The 19,436-nt window shown below is 41.9% G+C and overlaps 1 protein-coding gene across 7 annotated transcripts in view; it reads left to right on the forward strand.

The window, feature by feature from the left end:
- The first annotated feature begins 277 nt into the window (after positions 1–277).
- Positions 278–19,436, forward strand: part of ASPH (aspartate beta-hydroxylase) — a 211,538-nt gene continuing 192,379 nt past the window's right edge. For all 7 annotated transcript variants that reach the window (XM_055128781.1, XM_055128782.1, XM_055128784.1 and 4 more), the window contains exon 1: positions 278–728. In XM_055128781.1, the coding sequence (XP_054984756.1) occupies positions 551–728 (178 nt within the window). In that variant the 5' untranslated portion in view covers positions 278–550. The remainder of the gene's footprint in view (positions 729–19,436) is intronic.

Consider the following 19,436-nt stretch of genomic DNA (forward strand, 5'->3'; position numbering starts at 1 on the left):
TCTGCGGGGGGTCAGCCAACGCTCGCGAGAACCCTCTTGCTCGCCCACATGTGTGCCACGTTCCAAAGGAGCGTGATCGATTGGAGAACCAGGAGCAGCTCACGGCGTTCCCGGGCGGCGGCGGCGGCGGCGTCGAGGTTGCAACTCTCTTAGCCGGCGCACGGCTGGAGAGCGGGGCGGGGAGGGGGGGGTTCCGCCTCTTTGGGGCATCCCCGTGATTGGCTCCCGGGCGCCGTCACTCAGCCTACCGCGGGCGGGGAGGAGGCGGGGTCCGGACGGGAAGGGGCGCGGCCTCGGCGGCCGGCCCGCCGCGCTCCGGCGCCCGGGGGAGGACTCGCGGCTAGGCGCACGCGAGGCGGGAGCGCACGCAGCGCCGGTGGCTGCCGCGGAGAGTCCACCCCGGGCGCGCGGCGGGCGGTGTCGGAGCACGGGCTCTGCTTGCGGCGGCCGCGGTCCGCTCCGGCCGACCACTCCGGAGTTCCCTTGCGTCTCTGCACCCCCCGCACCCCACCCCCGCCCCCACCCCTCGCTCGCCCGGGCCGTGCGTGAGATGGCCCCGCGGAAAAATGCCAAGGGCGGCGGTGGCAACAGCAGCAGCGGCTCCGGCAGCGGCAGCCAGGGCTCCGGCAGTAGCGGGAGTAGCAGCGGCGGCGGCGGCTCCGGCAGCAGCAGCAGCAGCGGCGGCAGCAGCAGCGGCGGCAGCAGCAGCAGCTCCGGGAGCCGGAGAGGTTAGAGGCGCTCAGGGATGGGGAGGCCTGGGACCCCGATCCTGGGCCGGCCCATGGGGGTGGGGCCCGGGCGCCGCGCTGCTAGGTTGCTTCTGCCCAGGTCCCGAGCTGCTCCTGCATCCTCCGCGGCGTCCCTGCTCGGGGCGCCAGGCCGCGCGAGTTTGGCCTGGCTGGCGGGTTGGGAAAGGGCCGCGTCGGGATCGGCTAGACCGGGAGCTCCTTCCCCTGCCCACCTCTCACCTGCAGGGTGCACCCGACATGGAGGTTGTTGACGCACACTTTCTGGGGGGTGTGGGGGGGGTGGCGGGATGGGGGACTCCCCGTGCGAATGAAGATGGGAGCTAGAGAAACGATCCCCCTTTGAACCTTTGCATCTTCGGGGGAAGCTCGAACATGAGCCAAAGTGAGGGAAAAGAAGTTCTTGCCAGACCAGGAGCTTTTAAGAGCAATTTAGAGAACTATTGGGGGGGGGGGAGGGGTTTGAGGGGGCGTTGGAGAAGAAAAAAAGGAGTATTTGAATATTTCGAAATTATGTAAAATAGTTTTGCCTTTGTAGAGCTTTTTACCTATGCGTCACGGATGATGATATCTTAGAATACCATAGAATTCTGGGCGAGCTTGTTCCCCTTCCTCCTTTTTAAAATTCCCTGTCCCCATTCTCCTTTTGCACTATCCCTCTGGAGAACAGATGTTCGAAATCTGTTTCGTCTCTTATTTCAGTGGGTCTGGATTTCTTATACTGATTTAGGATATTAAACTGCAATATACGTGGATTTTGGAAGCGAGCTGCAATCTTTTACACTTTATCGTTTTTGTCTACTAACGTTTTTGTCTACTGACATTTATTCGTCTATATCAAAAGCATCAATTAGTATTACTCAGATAATTGTCACTCTTCAAGGAGCTGTTATTTCTATAGCACTTAGTTGCTACCTGAGTTTATTTTTGCACATCTCGTCGTTCTCTTATTCCTCTCCTTGCTCATCTTCGTTTCCAGTTTCTAGAATGTTCTCAGCTCAAACTAAGTGCTCAATAAATATTTGATTTGTGACTGCGTAAGTTAAAGTATTGCATTAAAGACACTGCACACATTTACATTAGAACTAATATTGGTATTGTAAATGGAAAAAGATACACACAGTTGGAAGTTAAAGCCAAGCTTGCTAATTCATCTCTGACATAAAGTAAGTTTGTGTTCTTTCCTCACCTGGCCAAAAAGTCCACTTACTTAAACAGGCAGAAAAGTCATCTCTCAGGCAGTTCTGGCTACACTTTTTAGTTTTTAAGAAGAGTCCCTAAGCTGTTCAGTGGAGCAGAGAGAGCTGATGAACAAGATGCTAATGGTAATTGTTTTCAAAGGATTCAGGTAGTTACTTACCAGTAAAGCATAGCTCTGTTTTTCACTGCCTGCTGCTGCTCATTGGCACAGAGGACTGGTTGCATCGCAGCTGCTCACTTGGTAAGGGCTGATATTGGTAGCGATCAGCATTGGGGTCACTGTCACTGTCACTGTCATACCGTTCATCGATTTGTTCGAGCGGGCACCAGTAACGTCTCTCATCGTGAGACTTATTGTTACTGTTTTTGGCATATCCAATACGCCACGGGTAGCTTGTCAGACTGCCGTGCGGGCGCAATACTCTCGGTAGCTTGCTGGGCTCTCTGAGAGGGGCGGAGGAATCGAACACGGGTCAGCTGCATGAAAGGCGAACGCCCTACCGCTGTACTATCGCTCCAGCCCTAGCATTGGGGTATGGGTATTTAATAACAGAACCATTTCTGACAGGCAGATAATCCATTATAACTAAGTGACCGAAATGAATGGGTTCTGACTAATATTCAGGCATTTCAGAACAAGCTCTGTGTTTGAGGAGCTACAAGTTTCTTCTAAGAATTTTGCACATTGATTCCATAATTGTCATGCAACATACATAGTATGTCAAAGAGTATATGTGTGTGAGAGAAGTAGCAGGGTTGGAACAATAGTACAGCAGATGGGGTGCTTGCCTTGCACGCAGCTGACCCAGGTTCCAGCCCCAGCACCCATTATGGTGCCTGAGCCCACCAGGATGATCCCTGAGTGCAGAGCCATGAGTAAATCCTGAGCAGTGCCACGTGTGCCCCCTCCTCTGCCCCGCCACCCTAAGAAAGAGAGAAAAGTGGAAGTATGACAAATACAGATCATTTAAGGATTGGTTTCAGAGTCTGGCATATACATAATAATCTTTACATCCTTCTTTTTCCTCCTTGAGTAAATGCTGAATTATGACTGTGTGGTATAAATAAGACCTAGAACTGAGGGGTTTTTTTTTTGTTTGTTTTGTTTTTATTTTCACTAATACTCTGCAGTATAAATATGTTATACTATTTTGTCTCTTATTTATTCTTTTTCTTTTCTTTTTTCTTTTTTGGGTTGGGGAAGAGTGTTGGGCTACACCTGGGAAACCATATGGGATGCTGAGGATAGAACCTGAGTTGCTGGCATGCAAGGCAAGTGCCTTACTCACTGTACTCAAGCCAGCCCCTACTTGTATTCTTATATATAGCACAGTATACTGGAATGATGAAGGAACTTACTTTGTTTGGGATGCTTTGAGGCCAGACCCTGCATGCATTGATATTCAAAGCTTGCTCCTGGCTCTGTGCTCAGAGATCACTCTGGTGTTCATCTGGGAACTGTATATGATTCGGGGGATGGAGCCAGGGCCAGCCACATGCAAAGCAAACACGTCTGCCGCCCAGGGAACTAACTTCGTTGCTGTTTTTAGATAATTGAGGTATTGATAGACATTGATACTCAAATCCTCATTTTGGCTGAAGAAACTTAGAAGCTGAGGAAATTTTTTATAGTGGCATTAGTGTGAAGATAGTTTGCTCCTGTAATATTACAGCTATGGATAGTGTGTCCTGAAAGGTTGTTTAATGTTGTATAATTCTTGAAAACCCAACAGGTAATTGAAGAACCAAGACTAGTAGTGGAGGTTTCTTTCATTCATTTACAGTACCGTTGTAATTGAATTTTAGATTTTCTAATACATAAGATTTTATAGAAATCTTGACACTGAGTTTTTTTTTCTGTTTTTTTTTTTTTTCTTTTTTGCCAAACCCAGTGATGCGAGGGCTTACTTCTGGCTCTGCATCCAAGAATCACACTTGGCAGTGCTTGGGGGACCATATGGGATTCTGGGGATCAAGTCTGGGTTGGTCATATGCAGGCAAGCACCCTACCCACTGAGCTATTCTATGGCCGTCTAGATAGAGTATGTCTGTAGTTCATTCTGACTCTACAGCGCCCTGCACCAAATTGTTTAAGAAGAGAGTGTCCTTTTATTACCAATTACCTTTGTTTTCGTTTTGGCGCCACACCTGGCAGTGCTCAGAGCTGCTCAGCGCTTACTCCTGGTGATCACTTCTGGTGGGGCACAGGGCATTGTGTGGTCTGGGGGATTGAAGGTCAGCCACATGCAAGGCAAGTTTCCTATTCAACTCTACTAGCGTTCCAGCCCACAAGTTACATTTTCTTTAACGGAAATTATATTTGAAACTTTTTGAAACTTTTAGCTCCAGAATAAATACATGGCCTCAGTTTTCTAAGACGTTTTGCAGATGGTGATGTTGGTCCCATTATGTATGACTTTTTCTTTTTTTCGCTTTTGGGGCCACACCCAGCAATGCTCTGGGGTTACTCTTGGCTCTGTTCTCAGGAATTACTCCTGGAGGTGCTCTGGGGACCATATAGGATGCCAGGGATCGAACTAGGAAAATATGATTATTTCTTAAATTTATATATAAAAACATGGCTGAGCAGGACATACTCCTTTGAAGCATGCAATTTAGGTAAAAGTTTGCACACATATTAAAAACTGTTTGCCCTCTCTATATGTTGGTGATAATTTTGTTAAAAAGTGATGCTTAGAAACTGAACTTTACTATTTTGGAAACCTTTAGTTAGAAAGGGTCGTGATAGTCTTTTGCACTGTATTTGTCAAAATTCTTGCATGTGTTATTTTTCCCTTTCAGTATCATTCATGGTTTCACTGTCTCCTAAAAGGTTAACAGGGAAGTAAACATCTGCTTTTGTCTTTTTTTTGCATTGCACTTCTTCATTTCACTTAACCGATAGGTGTCGCTGTAGAATATGCTTCTCTCCACTTTGAAGCTGCACATTGTGTGACATTCATTCTTTTTTAATTTACTCTGTCCTCCAGAAACACTGAAAATGATGATTGATTGATGGACAACTACAAAAACCTCTTTGCCACTATTGTTCATTTATTTCTAATCTCTACCAGTATACATTTGAAATTTAGTAATGAAAGTTTGCTCCTAATACCTTTATTGGATGTAGGCTTGTTTATTTTGAATTAGCTGTATTCATGTGCTCTAAAACTTAAACATTTTCATTTTAGCTTTGTGGTTATTAATCACTTCTATATTTTTTTAATCTTTTAGATGCCCTAGCAACTAAAGAAAATAATACACTCAGGATTGCTTATAGGGTTACTACTGAAAAGGCCTTGGTGAAATTCCCTTTCTCTGGCCAGAATTAATCAGTTAGGGCCAGTTACTTAATCCTCCATTAGTCATTCTAGGATGGAAAGATGGGAAGGCCTTCATTCTTTCTCTTTTAGACTGTGTGCTGTTTTGTGTTCATTTAAACAGTGTTTTTGTTCAGCCTGTTAAGATTATATGAAACTGCATCGTTAAAAAAAAAAAAAAGGAGGGAATTTCTGAACTTATTTTACAAAGGTTAAAAAGGGCCAGGGAGATCCTTAAAGGACTGGAATGTGTGCTTTGCATTCAGGAATCCCAGGAGACCCCAGCACAAAGCAGTCCTTGGAGCACTACCAGGAGTGGTGAGACCCTCCAAGCACTGCTGGGTTTGACATCCCTCCTTCCCCGATTCCTACTGAGTAAATAAACAGGTCAGGCATGCTGACCTCTGTTGGGATTTACCAAGTACAAAGAAAAGCCTGTATTCTAATATTTAGTTTTACGATCCTGACAGATAAGTAGAACATGAGAGACTGATTTTCAGCTAATTTGCCAACAATAACTTGGATAAAGATTCATGTAGACTCTATAACCTATTTTTTATTTGTATCAGAAATGTAGTCACCTTGTGTTTTGGATATTTCTGGTACCCTGAGCTTTCAGATGTCAATACAGTAAACATTTTTTGTGTTTTTCTTTTGGAATGATCTGGATTCCTATTAAAGACAGTGTTGACAAATGGAGACCATAGGTATCTCAAATGGGAAGAACTGTTTTCTCCTTTTGTCATATTTCTCAAATCTTTGCTTGAAGGACTTTTTGTTTACCGTTGTTGGGCACGGAATCTGGGCTCTCAAATGCAAGGCCTACGCTCTTGCCTGGGGATACAGCTCTCCTTTCTCAGCTACATTCCCAGTCTTTCCCTAAATCACTTTTAGTAGGGAAGCATGCTTTACTTATGGAATACGAAATGGTATAGAGCTAAGCAGACTATTTCTCAGAGTATACTTGACTGTATATTTGATAATTGGTTTAAAAATAACTTTCTTATTTTCCAGCATATTTAATAAGCAAAATTAGTATCCTAGATGTTGTATTTATACTGGGACTCTACAGATTTCTTCTAGGGGACTAAATTTTCCACTTGTAGCATCAGCCTTCCAGTTGGGTGTTTTAACCCTCCAGTTCCTCAGAGTTCTATCATATTTGGCTTAATAAAACCTAGCATCAGGGTAGTCCTTTGATGCAAGTCCAGGGTATTCTTTCAATATGATGGAAATATGCCGAGGTGTTTGTCTTTTGGATACTTCTGCAGTCTTTTAAGTGCTCTGACCTTATTCTGCTTAGCTGCTAGGACTCAAAATCAATTGGATATTTAATATCTGCTGGGAAGTTTAGTGTCTGCACCTTCAGCTTGTCCCCTATGGTGGGACCTAGGTATGGTTGTTTCTTGATCTTAGGTTTTCCACTTAAGTCCTAAGATTCTGACCATTTCTACTACAGTACTAGAGATCGAATGTTTATTTCTTCCTTCTTTTCTTCTCTGTGTGCTTCTATAGTGGTGTATCCTAAAACTCTTTATGGTTTTTTCATTTCCTTACTCCTGGGAACCAAGAGGTTATTTTCTTATCAGCTACTGTTATTTTGTAACAGTAATTACAGACAAATTTACTATTTATAAATAACAGTACTGTTATTTTATATTCAAAAACAATACTGTTGTTTTCATTTTGATCTTATGAAATGAGGGTGTTTCACCCCTTTGGTCAGTTTTCAGTATTTGTTTTTTAGGGAAATTTCTTGGGCACCTTTGGCTGATGTGGTTATTTTTTATTGGCAGATCACAGAATATCATTTAGTTTGGATCAGATTGATGCCACTTGACACATTTTGCTAAAGGTTGCTTATTTGACTTAAAGACTATTTTCAGCCATCTGCATCTGGCTCAAAGAATAGTTATATAAGATCTTTGAAGGATCTGGGCTGTTCTCTGGCCGCCTGAGAGACGCAGGTGGCTGGCCTTGTCTTGCTGGCAGTCCTCTAACTCTTGCCATCTGCCTTGTTGCAAGAGGGTAAGAAGTGAGTGAAATGGGGCTGTTGGTTGTGGTGTGGGCAGCGCGGTTTCCAGCTGTAGCTTCCAGGGAATGCTGTGGGGATGGAATCCATTGTTGCTCTGCTCCGGGAAGGACCGGCAAGCTTGTCACTCTCTCATGTGCTCCTATAGGTTTTTGTTTTTTGTTTTTTTGCTTTTTGGGTCACACCCAGCGATGCACAGGGGTTACTCCTGGCTCTGCACTCAGGAATTACCCCTGGTGGTGCTCAGGGGACCATATGGGATGCTGGGAATTGAACCCGGGTTGGCCGCGTGCAAGGCAAACGCTCTACCCGTGTTGCTGATGCTCCAGCCCCTCGTGTGCTCCACTGTGTTTAACACAGTGACTCACTCTAACAAAAGTCAGCAAGTAAAATAAATCAATCTTCTCCCGTGACCAGTATGCTATGGCTTTTCTTCTGCGTTTTATATAGGTTCAAGGGCCTTTTTGGCCATTCCTTAGTCCAGACTCTGCTAGTTTGTGGTTCTCTCCGTTACCTTCTGTTTCTTGTTCTTGTCTTTCTTGCTAAGGGATGCAAACACCATCATGCCCGCTGCTCTGTGAAAATGGCTTTGGGAGCCACACCATGCTGTGCTTTGCATGATTTTGCTTGGGAGCCTGCAAAGCAGGTTTCAAGCGGGTCACCCATCACTGTTGTGGGTGAGGGCATGTGAAGGATGTGGGGGAAATGCATGTGCAGTGTTAGGCTTGAGCCACTGTCCCTGTCTATATTGCATTTGTTTGGGGGAGAAGAGGAGGATGAGTTTGGGTCATACATACCCTGTTCCCAGGTGTGTGTGTGAGGGCTGGTGCTGGGCCTTGAAGCAGGTTCACTCATTTCAAGGCAAGCTCTTGCCCCCTGTGTTAGTCCTCTGAGCCCCACACTGTTTTTAGTGGCAATTTTCCTAAAATACTGGAAAGCCTCTTTGGTTTTAAATCTACATGTAGATTTTATTTAGGGACAGGTTTGTTTTTTTGTTTTTTTTTTTTTTAACATGGAGATCAAAGTCCATGTACATTTTGAAAGAATTTCTAGCATTTTATATTTTTCGTTCTTGAAAAATATGACTAACGTGCTTGTCACTTTGAGTTTTAAAAAATATAATTATTCTTTGTGTTTTGCTCTTTGGCAGAGAGCCATCTCTAACTTTTAAATTGCAAATATTTTCGTGTGCTGCTTGGTAAAGTAATGCCTTGAATACTGTTAGCCACCGTGCAGGAAAATGAATTGAAAATGTTAACAGATTTTTGGTTTCTCCTATTATTCCTTCCAAAGCACAGACATTTGTGATAATGGTTCTTAAGTATCATTCTCTAACATGTATCATAGGCTTACATTATATTGCACATTGTATACAATGCATCTGTTCTTATAAAACGTACTGTTACAAGTCACATACAGAAAATTGCTGAGAAAGTGTACTTTGTATTCCTACCTGTCTAAATAGTATATCTGACACTTATTTAGCATATATGGACTCTTAAGAAGTGGGTTTATATCTGGCATTTACCAAATTCTTGAGTCCTTATTTTCATTGAAATAGTTTTTACTGCAGAAAAGGTCACTTTTTGCTTAGCCATTTCTCTTGAGGGCTGCTCTAGCATTTCACTAGAGCCTGAATCGTGAAATTGTCGGGTCATTACAATGCCGCATTGGAACTTGGCTGGCGATTGCTGTGTCCTTTTCATCTCCAAGTAGTCACACCAATTTATACGCTCACCTAGGGGAACTATCGTTCCTTTCACTCTGTAACCACATTGCAGAACGAAATCTACATGTAAATTATATTTTTTAAACCATGTTGACTGTTGACACGATGGTGGGTGTGAAGAAGTGTTTCATGATTTAAATTTGCAGTTTCTCCATCACCAGTGAGATTACTAGTGAGAAGAGCTCTTTAGATTTCCTCTCCTGTGAATAGTCTATTTGAATAGTTTCCCAATTTCTTTTCTACTCTTGGAATTTGTAGGATTTCTTTCTGTGAATGGGACTTTTTGGTGTGGTAAAGAGCTTCTCTCAGTTTGTGATCATGTTATCATTTAATGTTTTGTTTATTGAGCTGAAGCTTAAGATGGTCATCTATGCATAATTGAACTTTTTAAGGGCTCTACTTTATGGTTTGTGCTTTGTGTTTTCTTTATTTGCTTACCGGGTCTTCCAAGCTGTGCCTAGAAGATCTCTGATTCTCTCAGTAACTTTCAGCCAACCTGGTTTGTTGTTCAGTGTGAGGGTCCAGAATGCCAGGATGGGGGTGTGAGGGCCTTGTGGTGCCAGGGATCACCCCATGCCACAGCCTGCAGTGTGGAGTCTCCAGGTCTGCACCCCGGCAATGCTCTGGGGACCAGGCGGTGCTTGCTAGGCAAGTGCCTTAAGCACTGCACTCTCTCCAACCTTGCTTTTGTATTTTAGGGCATTTTTTTTTAACACAGATGACAGACTTCTATTTTCTTGAAAAATACCTTCAAATCAGTCTTTTCACATTTAAATCCTTATAGTCCTGGGTATAAATCTCACTATATTAGAGGAGGGATCTAATTTAATATTTATAAAGATGGATAGTAACAACTGACTGTGCCATGAGCCTTTTTTTTTTTTTTTTGCATTGCTGTGCAGCGTTACCACTTTTGGGTAAATACACATGCCTGTTGTAGCTCAGAGTCCGTAAGTGGTGCTTTGAGCACCTTCTAGTTCGGGCAAGTTTTTCCAGACTGTCTTTGGAAATGTGTCTTTCTGTACTGTTTTAAACTTTTCCATATTTGTCCTTACACATTCTAGAATGTTTCATGAAAAATGTTTTAGAATTTTGACTGCCTTGAATTTAGAGAATAATTTGGAACAAATGCATACTTCAAATACTGTCTTCCTCTCCATAGTATAGTTGCTTATCTGCTAGACTGTTGTGATATTTTAATAATTTTACTCAAAAGTCTCTATATCTTTTTATTTGATGTAGTTTTTGTAGTTTATTAAATATTTTATTATGAAAATGTAAAAATATACATAGAAGTTAGCAAAAGTGCATCATAACCCCACCACCTATTAACATTTAGTGTGATTGTTATTATTGTATTTACAAATTGATCTGATTCCTTTTTGCATTTTATTTTCTGTGGGGCAATAGGGAGCACACTTGCTCAGGCTTACTTATGGTGGTCCTAGGAGACTATATGTTGTACAGGGGGTCGAGTCAGGGTTGCCACATTCAGGCAAGCACTATCTCTCCAACTTGCTTTTTTTTTCTTTCTTTCGGCATTTCAAAGTAAATTGTAGACCTCACTAAAACTTACTCCTAAACATTTTTATATGCCTTTCATTCCCTAGAGTTCAACATTTCTTTATAGTTCTCAGCTCCCTATAACATGTTTTTATGTTATACGAAATGTACCTCATATAAAATTCTACATCTGTGTTGCATGTGTATTTCTTTTTAATGTGAAGCAGTTCATTATAGACTAAATGTCCCTAGGTAACACTATTTTTATCCATTTTTTATTAGTGAAAACTTAAGCTGTTATGAAGAATTTTCTATGAAATTTGTAATTTCGTAGGAGTTTGGTTTGGGTTCAACATATGGCTTCATTTCTGTTATACTACTACTTCGGAGGGGGATTGCAGAGTTGTGTTTTGTCAAACAAAAACCCATCAAACTTTTCCAAAGTTTGCAAATTTATTTGGTACTCCTACCAACAATGTGTGGGAATTCTGATTCTTCATCTGTACCAAGGTTTGGAGCTGTCAGTCTTAATTTTAGTCATTTTGATGGGAGTTTGTTGATTTTATATTGTAGTTTATAAATTTATTTCCTTAATGACTAATGATGTTATTTATTTTTTCGTATACTCATTGACCATACACATTATCTTATTTTATGAGGTCTCTCTGTGAGCTGTTTAGCTCTCTTGACAACTATTTAATTATGTTGTTGTCTTATTATTGAGCTGTAATTTTAGATGATCTGATAATGCATAGATAATAGGGTAAATACTTTTCACTCAAACTGTATTCATGTGCATTGGAAGTTGAATTTTATTTTATATTCAGATGTAACCAAAATTCCTTCTTTGAGCGATAGCAAGTGGTAGGGCGTTTGCCTTGCACATGGCCAACCCAGGTTCGATTCCTCCGCCCCTCTCGGAGAGCCCGGCAAGCTACCGGGAGTATCTCACCCACACAGCAGAGCCTGGCAAGCTACCCGTGATATATTTGATATGCCAAAAACAGTAACAACAAGTCTTACAATGGAGACATTACTGGTGCCCACTCGAGCAAATTGATGAGCAGTTTGATGACAGTGACAGTGATTAAAAAAAAAAGAAAAACCATTGTTCACTCCTGGTTCATACAAAATGGAAGGTATGCTACATTAGGTTTGGGAGAGTTGCTACCAATGTTTGGTATAGACAAACTTTATTTATTTTCTTTATATATCTAGTGCTCATTGATTTTTCTGGACATAGTAGATTCTCAGTAAATATTGGAATAAGCCAATAATGGTAAGTCTTCTTATATAGCGTAAATGACATTGGCAGTAGCCACTGGTTTAACTTATGTAACACTGCCTTGAATGTAATCTGTACCCTCAGATTCTCTGCTGGTTAGGTGAATTTTGAGGTTTTTAAGTGTCAGTGCCAATGAAACATAACAAAATTGTTGGAAATGTGTATTTTGTTTGTACAGAGCAAAGGTTCCAACAGTTATTTTGGCCCGCTGTTGCCTTCCCCGTAACAGAAAAAGAAATTGCTCAGAACCCTAAAGAAAATCTACCTTATTTAAGTGAACAAACAGAAAGTGCCCCCTATTGCCCTCAGGGCTACTCCTGAGTGTTTCAGTGTCCCCTAGGGGGTGGTATCACCTCCTTTGGGAAACAATAATATAGAGGAATGTTTAACTCCTGGAATAATCCTTCCTAGTTACTGTTTGGGCACTGAGCTTGATTACAGGCAGAATCATGCTATTGTGCTGGGAAGTTTAGTGGCTGGCCCTTAGGGAGCCAGGAGGGACACTCTCCTGCTATTCATTCTGACTGAGAAGAAATTTGGGTAGAAGCATGAATTGTACTTTATCAGTGCTTTGTGAAGTTAGAATGGTGGGGCTTATTATTGCAAGGCTCTAGTTTTCCATTCACTTTACTTTTAAATATGACTCAATGATAAGCTAAAATTATTTATGTAAATACTAAAATGCTACCAAAATTTTCTTTCCATTTTGGGGGGCTTTATAAATAGAACTATAAATATTTTCTTAGGATTTAAGACAAAGTTTGCTGATTTTGATTAAAATCCATATGAAACTATGAAGTAAACACTGCTAACTGGTTCTCAGGGCGTACTCCTGGCTCTGCACTTAGGGATCAATCCTGGCAGTGCTCAGGTAACCATGTGGGGTATTGGGGATTGAATCCCGGTCTGTCTTGTCCCCAAGAATACTATACTTTTAAAATTCAAAATTTTTCCTAAGTGAATTCTCTCTGTTTTTTGGCTTACAATCTTTTATCCAAATAAAATACTTTCCAAAGATAAATTTTTCTTTTCTTCACTGCTGGACTGTAAACTAGACAGATGCTCTTGTTCCCAGTTGGGGTATTTTTTTTCAGTTTCAATTTACCCTTTTCATTTTCTGGTTTGGGGCCACACCCAGTTATGCTCAGGGGTTATTCTTGGATTGACACGAAGAAATTACTTCTGGGTTCTGCACTCGGGAAACACTCTTCGATGCCGTCTTTAATCATGCCTGGGGAACCCTATGGGATGCAGCAGATTGAACCCATGTCAGCTGTGTGCGAGGCACTTGCCTTACATGCTGAACTACCTCTCTGGCCCCTATGATTTACTATTTTCGATTGTGTTCATTAGTGCCCTTAAATCTGTGTCCACTTACAGAGCTGAAATACTTTGTTTCATAAATTACACATTGGTCAAACTGCTCCGTTTAGTAGAAGCTTTTTTTCATGCATGGCATAAGAACTCTTTCACTGCTGCGAGGAAGCTCGGCCTCACCGGCTCCAAAAGACATTGCCTGTAAGACCAGTGTCAACTGGCACCATACTAACTTCTCTGTCACTTGAAACATAAAGCTTCAAGACTTCAGCCTTGATGTGTTGGGAGGGCGTAGGGGGCATGTCACAGCTAACTGCCTAACTTCAGATTAATTTGGATCCTTCAGAGAATTTTACAATAACAGAGCACTGTCTCTGAAAAGCCCCCAGTGACCAAGAGACTGATCATGGTGTGGCGAAGCACTCTTTGTTCAGAAAGGCAGGATGCTAGGATGCTTGGTGAGGTTTTTTTTCTGAGTGACCTCAGCCAGGGGAAAGAGAGTGCATTTGGAGAAAGCTGGGACTGAGGAAGGCTTTCCGGAAGGAGCTCAGCCTAGCGTGAGTCAGCAAGAGTAGAATTCGGGGAGATCTGAACCTGTGACCTTGACTTCACGTCGGTGCTGGGTCAGGGTCAGATTGGGAGGGAAAGGGAAAGACTTGAAAATCAGCTTTGGGGTGGGGCAGCCAGAGGATGAAGCGGTGTCTGGGGGGTCCTCCCCCTCCCCCTCGAGCAGCTTCTCCATCGCAGGCTGGGTTGGTTTTATTTTTAGCCAACTCTGTACGTTTGATTTGTTGTATCATAGAAATTAGATAAAAATATAATCTATATGTACAATTTAGGTCTTTGTCATAGCATCATGTAAACTGCCTAGTGAAATTAAAGGCTCGTTATTTGATGGGTCCCAAGCGCAGTGGCATGGAGGCACAGCAAGGAAATCTCAGCTGCGAGCACAGCAGCCCTGACTTGAACTGCAGAGTCGCCGATGGCCCTGAGCAAACGAGGCGTGTGTGGCCGTGGAGTAGGGAAAGGAAGACAGAAATGAGGAAAACTTGGAAATGTATCAAGAATCTTGAAACTATAATCCTAACTAGCAAACATATTGAACGGGCAAATACATGCCTTTTTTTTTTTTTTTTGGAATGAAGAAAAATAGACTCAGCAGTGGTTGACCAATGTCCCATGACATAATTCTAGGGTCAAAAAAGATTGAGTGCTTAGAAAACAAAGCTGAGAGCACTAGGAGGGCAGAATACTGAAAAAAACAAAACCAGTTCTGATTTGATCTAGTTTTCCAGCAATTAGGGTACATTAGTGTAATTTTTGCTCATTGCACTGAGGTATTTCACACTGTCTCTGAACACCCCTCCCCCCGTAAGCCTTTACTAACTCATATTCTTATTCATTATTTAAGTTACCTGACATTTTAAGATGGCCAATCTATATTTTCCCAACAGTTTAATTGAAAATACAGTCAGGCTTTTGAATTGATGAGAACTCTCATACATTATTGATGAACCTATAAAATTGTAAGGCCACCTTGGAAATAGGTTTGACGGTTTCGTATAATACTATATATAGGGCCAGATAGATAGTACAGTGGTTAGAGCACAGCCCTTATATGCTACAACTACGAGAATAATAAAGTAATAAACAAGAACATTAAACAGTCACCCTAGTATTTCACTCCTACATTTTTTCCTCAGGTAAAATGCATGTATGTATATGTACAGTACAAGCCATAGTCTTCTGCTGGAATATTCCTAGCAGCTATATTTAACTGGTAAGGGTCCAGGTTTCTATCAGTTGGAGAAGGAACACACATGTATAAACTCTTTCTTGTATATTTATACAGTGGATACTATTCAGCAACAGAAAGCGACGAACTTTTACCACACAAAATGTGGCTGTCAGGAACATAACTCGGAGGGAGAAAAGCTTTGTTTATATGACATTTGAAGAACAGGCAAAACTAACCTATAATGGGACTATTTCTGGGGATGCAGTTTTATATCATGTGAATCAGATGGTCCCTAGGGAACTAGCTGTGAGGATCATATTCTGTGTATTTATATAGAATGTACACAAGAAGGATAATATTGAGCTGCAGCTTATGGTAAGGAGGTAAAAGTGTTTATGCATACACTTTATTTGGAAATGCATTGTACTTATTAAATTCCTGAACAGATACAGCAGATATTCCCAAACGTATTGACCTACTGTCCCCTTTTTTCAGAAAAGAACTCACCTTCGTGTTCTGGAAACCCTGGAAGTCCACCTTCTTTAAGCAGATATATAGAAAGCACCCCACAATTGCACCCCAAGCTACTACCACCCCTCTACACACACACGCACACACACACGCACACACACACACACACACACACACACACACACACACACACACACCCCATACAGTGGTGGTATCGCCCTCTTTGGGAAATGTTGTTATAGAAAGGAAAACAGATATAAGATGTAAAATGTTAATATATTGTAGCACTGTAGCACTGTCGTCCCGTTGTTCATCAGTTTGCTCGAGCACATCTCCATTGTGAGACTTGTTACTGATTTTGGCATATCGAATGTGCCATGGGTAGCTTGCCAGGCTCTTCTGTGCGGGCGGGATACTCTCGGTAGCTTGCCAGGCTCTCTAAGAGGGACGGAGGAATAGAACCCAGGTCGGCCTGTGCTATTGCTCCAGCCTGTTAATATACTAATCTAAATAATAAACATATTGTATTCTATGAAATTCTTTCAGCTTTGTTGTGAAAGTTGAAAGTTTGTTGAAAGTTCTTAGTATTTGATATGGTGAGAATGTGCCTGTATTTTTTTTTTTTCTGTCCTGACTTAATTTTAAGGTAAAAGAATTCATCGGGATGAGAAAGCCTGAAATGACCAGGCAGTTGTTAAACTAAACTTTGCTCCCTTCTACCTGAAGTGTTAGGAGAGGTCTGGCTACTCACACAATAGCAAGGATTTGAAAAAGAGTTTGCTCACTTCACAAATATTTGTCGACTTCCTACTGGCAGAAGTACCAGAGCGAGCAAAGGGGAAAAAGCCCCATTCATGAAAGTTGGAATCCAGAGGTAGTGATTAGGAAGTTAATTATTGTACAGTGACCTGATTGGCAATGAAATACTATGCTGAAGGAGAAATTTGACTGTGAGTGAGACAGATGTGAAAATGCTCTTGCAGTGGAATGTGGGATGGGGTGGCCCTGGTGGCTCCCATCCTTGCCGGGGTCGTGAGCACTGAAGGCCCTGATCGTTCAACTGTCAGGCCTGTACCACCTTGCTATGTAGCTCCCGTGTAGTTTTATGTGGCGTGTCAAGGAGAAACACAGCAGGGGCTAGCCAAGCAGGTGAGGGAAAATGATCAGATAATTTTATTCCTTCATTTGGTTTAAGCAGTGCATCATGTTGATTTGTAAATGTTGAACCAGTCCTGAATCCTGGAATAAATCTTAACTTCGTCCTGGTGTATAGTCCTGTTAATAATGAATTATATTGAAGAGTTTTATACCTATGTTCATCAGTAGGCCTTAATTTTCTTTCTTTCTTCCTTCCTTTCTTCCTTCCTTTCTTTCTTTCTTTCTTTCTTTCTTTCTTTCTTTCTTTCTTTCTTTCTTTCTTTCTTTCTTTCTTTCTTTCTTTCTTTCTTGTTCTTCTCTTTCTTTTTTCTCTGTCATCTTTGTCTGGTTTTGATATCATGATAATACTGTGTGAAATCAGGTTGGAAATTTTTCTTTCTTTTCAGTATTTTGAAACAGTTTGAGAAGGATTAAATCTTTGAATGTTCGGTAAAATTTTCCAGTGAAGATATTTGGTCCTGGACTTTATTATGAGGTTTTTGATTTTTGATGTGATTTTTCTTGCTGCTGTGCTTTTTCTCTGGCTCCTCAAATGAAGATACTTAAATTCACAAATGATACTTGGAGGGAAATGCTTTCCATAATTAACAAAACACTGAGGACTGAGGTATGTTTGTGCGGCCCTGAAGGAAGTTCGATCCCCTTCACTTTGGGTGAAGCTCTGGGGCTCTTAGGAACCACAGGGCTTGTGCGGCACCTACTTCCTAGGCCCAAGCACTGAACTGTCCACTTGGTCCATTCTAGACCCTAATATCTTATTTTCTCCTATCAGGTAGGATTTCCATGATAACCTTCATTCTATAAAATTTGAGCAATGTCTGTAAGAGCAACAAGGCAACTTGGGGCCTTACTGTGAAAGATAATGTGAAATGCTTTGTAAGTATTTGCAAATGGTTGCAACATGAATGTAGTTGTAAGATGAGCAACATCTTATTGCTTTCTAAAATCTTGAGACCTTTTTTTTCTGTGTCTCTTCAGTATTTTTTTCATATTCTCAATTTCACTTTTTTCTCTACTTCATTTTCTTTTGCCCTTCCTCAAGAATTTAAAAATATAATTTTCTGTTTGCAAATTAAACACTTGCAATTTTTCATGAACTTTTTTTTTTTTTTTTTTTTTTGCTTTTTGGGTCACACCCAGCGATGCTCAGGGGTTACTCCTGGCTTTGCACTCAGGAATTACTCCTGGCGGTGCTGGGGGACCATATGGGATGCCGGGGATCGAACCCGGGTCGGCTGCGTGCAAGGCAAACGCCCTACCCGCTGTGCTATCGCTTCGGCCCCCCATGAACTTTTTTTTAATTGAAATGAGTTGTTATTTTTTTTTTCCTTTGAGTCACCATAAGAAAACAGGTACAAAGCTGCTCATCTTCAAGTTTCAGGCATCCAGTGTTCAAACACCCATTCCTCCACCAGTGTACGTTTCCCACCACCAGTATCACAGGTTCCTGCCCACACCCCACATCCTCTTCACCGCACCAGTCTCTGTGGCAGACACTTTCCTTCTCTCTCTCTCTCTCTCTCTCTCTCTCTCTCTCTCTCTCTCTCTCTCTCTCTCTCTCTCTCCTCTCTCTCTCTCCTCTCTCTCTGTGTCTCTGTTTGTCTCTGTCTCTCCCCCGTTTTTTTCTCTCTCAATAAATTGTTATTCTGAGAAACAAGTAGAAATTGCTTTGTTTATTTCCTTAAGCGTTATTGTTGGACTGGAAAGATAGTAGCAGGTAGGGCGTTTGCCAACCCCTGAGTGCAGGATCAGGACTAAGCTGTTGAGCGCCACCACTTGTGTTCCAAAACAACAACAATTGTTGTGGTAGATTAAATGTTACTTCAGAGAGATTTATATTGGTCACCTTACACAGAGTGAGTAAGCCCTTATTGTGTTACAGGAGAGAAGACATTTGGATAAACATCTGTTAAATGGTTCAAAAGTCAGGAGACAGTTTGCTCTAGGGTGTGTGAATATTTGATGTAAACCATCAGAAGTGTTTTCAAGAAGCCCTAGCTTGGATATGTATCTAGTTTACTATCTGTAATTCTTAGTCCCACATTTGGCCACGGAGGTAGAATTCAGGACGTAGCTGTCAGTCTCAGATCGTGAGAAACGAACTCTGTGGCGAGGAAGAGACTCGTGCCTCAGTTTCAGTTGACTCAGTAAAAATGTGTTGCATAGATGACTTCAACAAACGTTTGCATGCCTGCTTTATCCTTGGAAACAATATAGAGGCCAGGGAATTAAAGCCTGAAAGTTTGTGAATTTTTCCATGTCAAAGTGAATGAAAAAGCTGACAATTGAATGCAGGTCTCCTAAGCCCGAAAAGGACCACCTGCCCTCACTGTAGAGCTCCTAAGAACTATCTTCTCATGCCTACCCAACCCACCCAAAGTGAGTAACAAAAGCTCGAGAAATGGGAGCTCAGTTTCTAATTTTTTGAGAATCGTCCATATTATTTTCCAAAAGGACTGAACCAGTTGGCATTCCCACCAGCAGTGAAGGAGAGTCCCTTTCTCTACACAACCACGCCAACACCGGTTGCTTTTGTTTTTTTGGATGTGGGCCAGTCTCTGTGGTGTGAGATGATATCTCCTTGTTGTCTTGTTCTGCATCTCCCTGATGATTAGTGATGTAGAGCATTTTCTCATGTGCCTCTCAGCCATTCGGATTTCTTCTTTGGGAAAGTTTCTGTTCATTTCATCACCCCGTTTTTTTGATCAGGTTGGCAGTTTTCTACTTGTGGAGTTCAACCAGTGCCTTGTATATCCTTGGTATCAACCCCTTATTGGATGGGTATTGGGTAAATATCCTTTCCTGTTCTGTAGACTGTCTTTGTACTTTGGTCACTGTTTCTTTTGAGGTGCAGAAGCTTCTTAGTTTAAGATAGTCCTGTTTGTTTATCTCTGTTTTCACTTGCTTGGCCATTGGCGTGTCATCTTTGAAGAACCT

This window comes from Sorex araneus, chromosome 2 (assembly GCF_027595985.1).
Source record: "Sorex araneus isolate mSorAra2 chromosome 2, mSorAra2.pri, whole genome shotgun sequence".
Classification (NCBI taxonomy): Eukaryota; Metazoa; Chordata; class Mammalia; order Eulipotyphla; family Soricidae; genus Sorex; species Sorex araneus.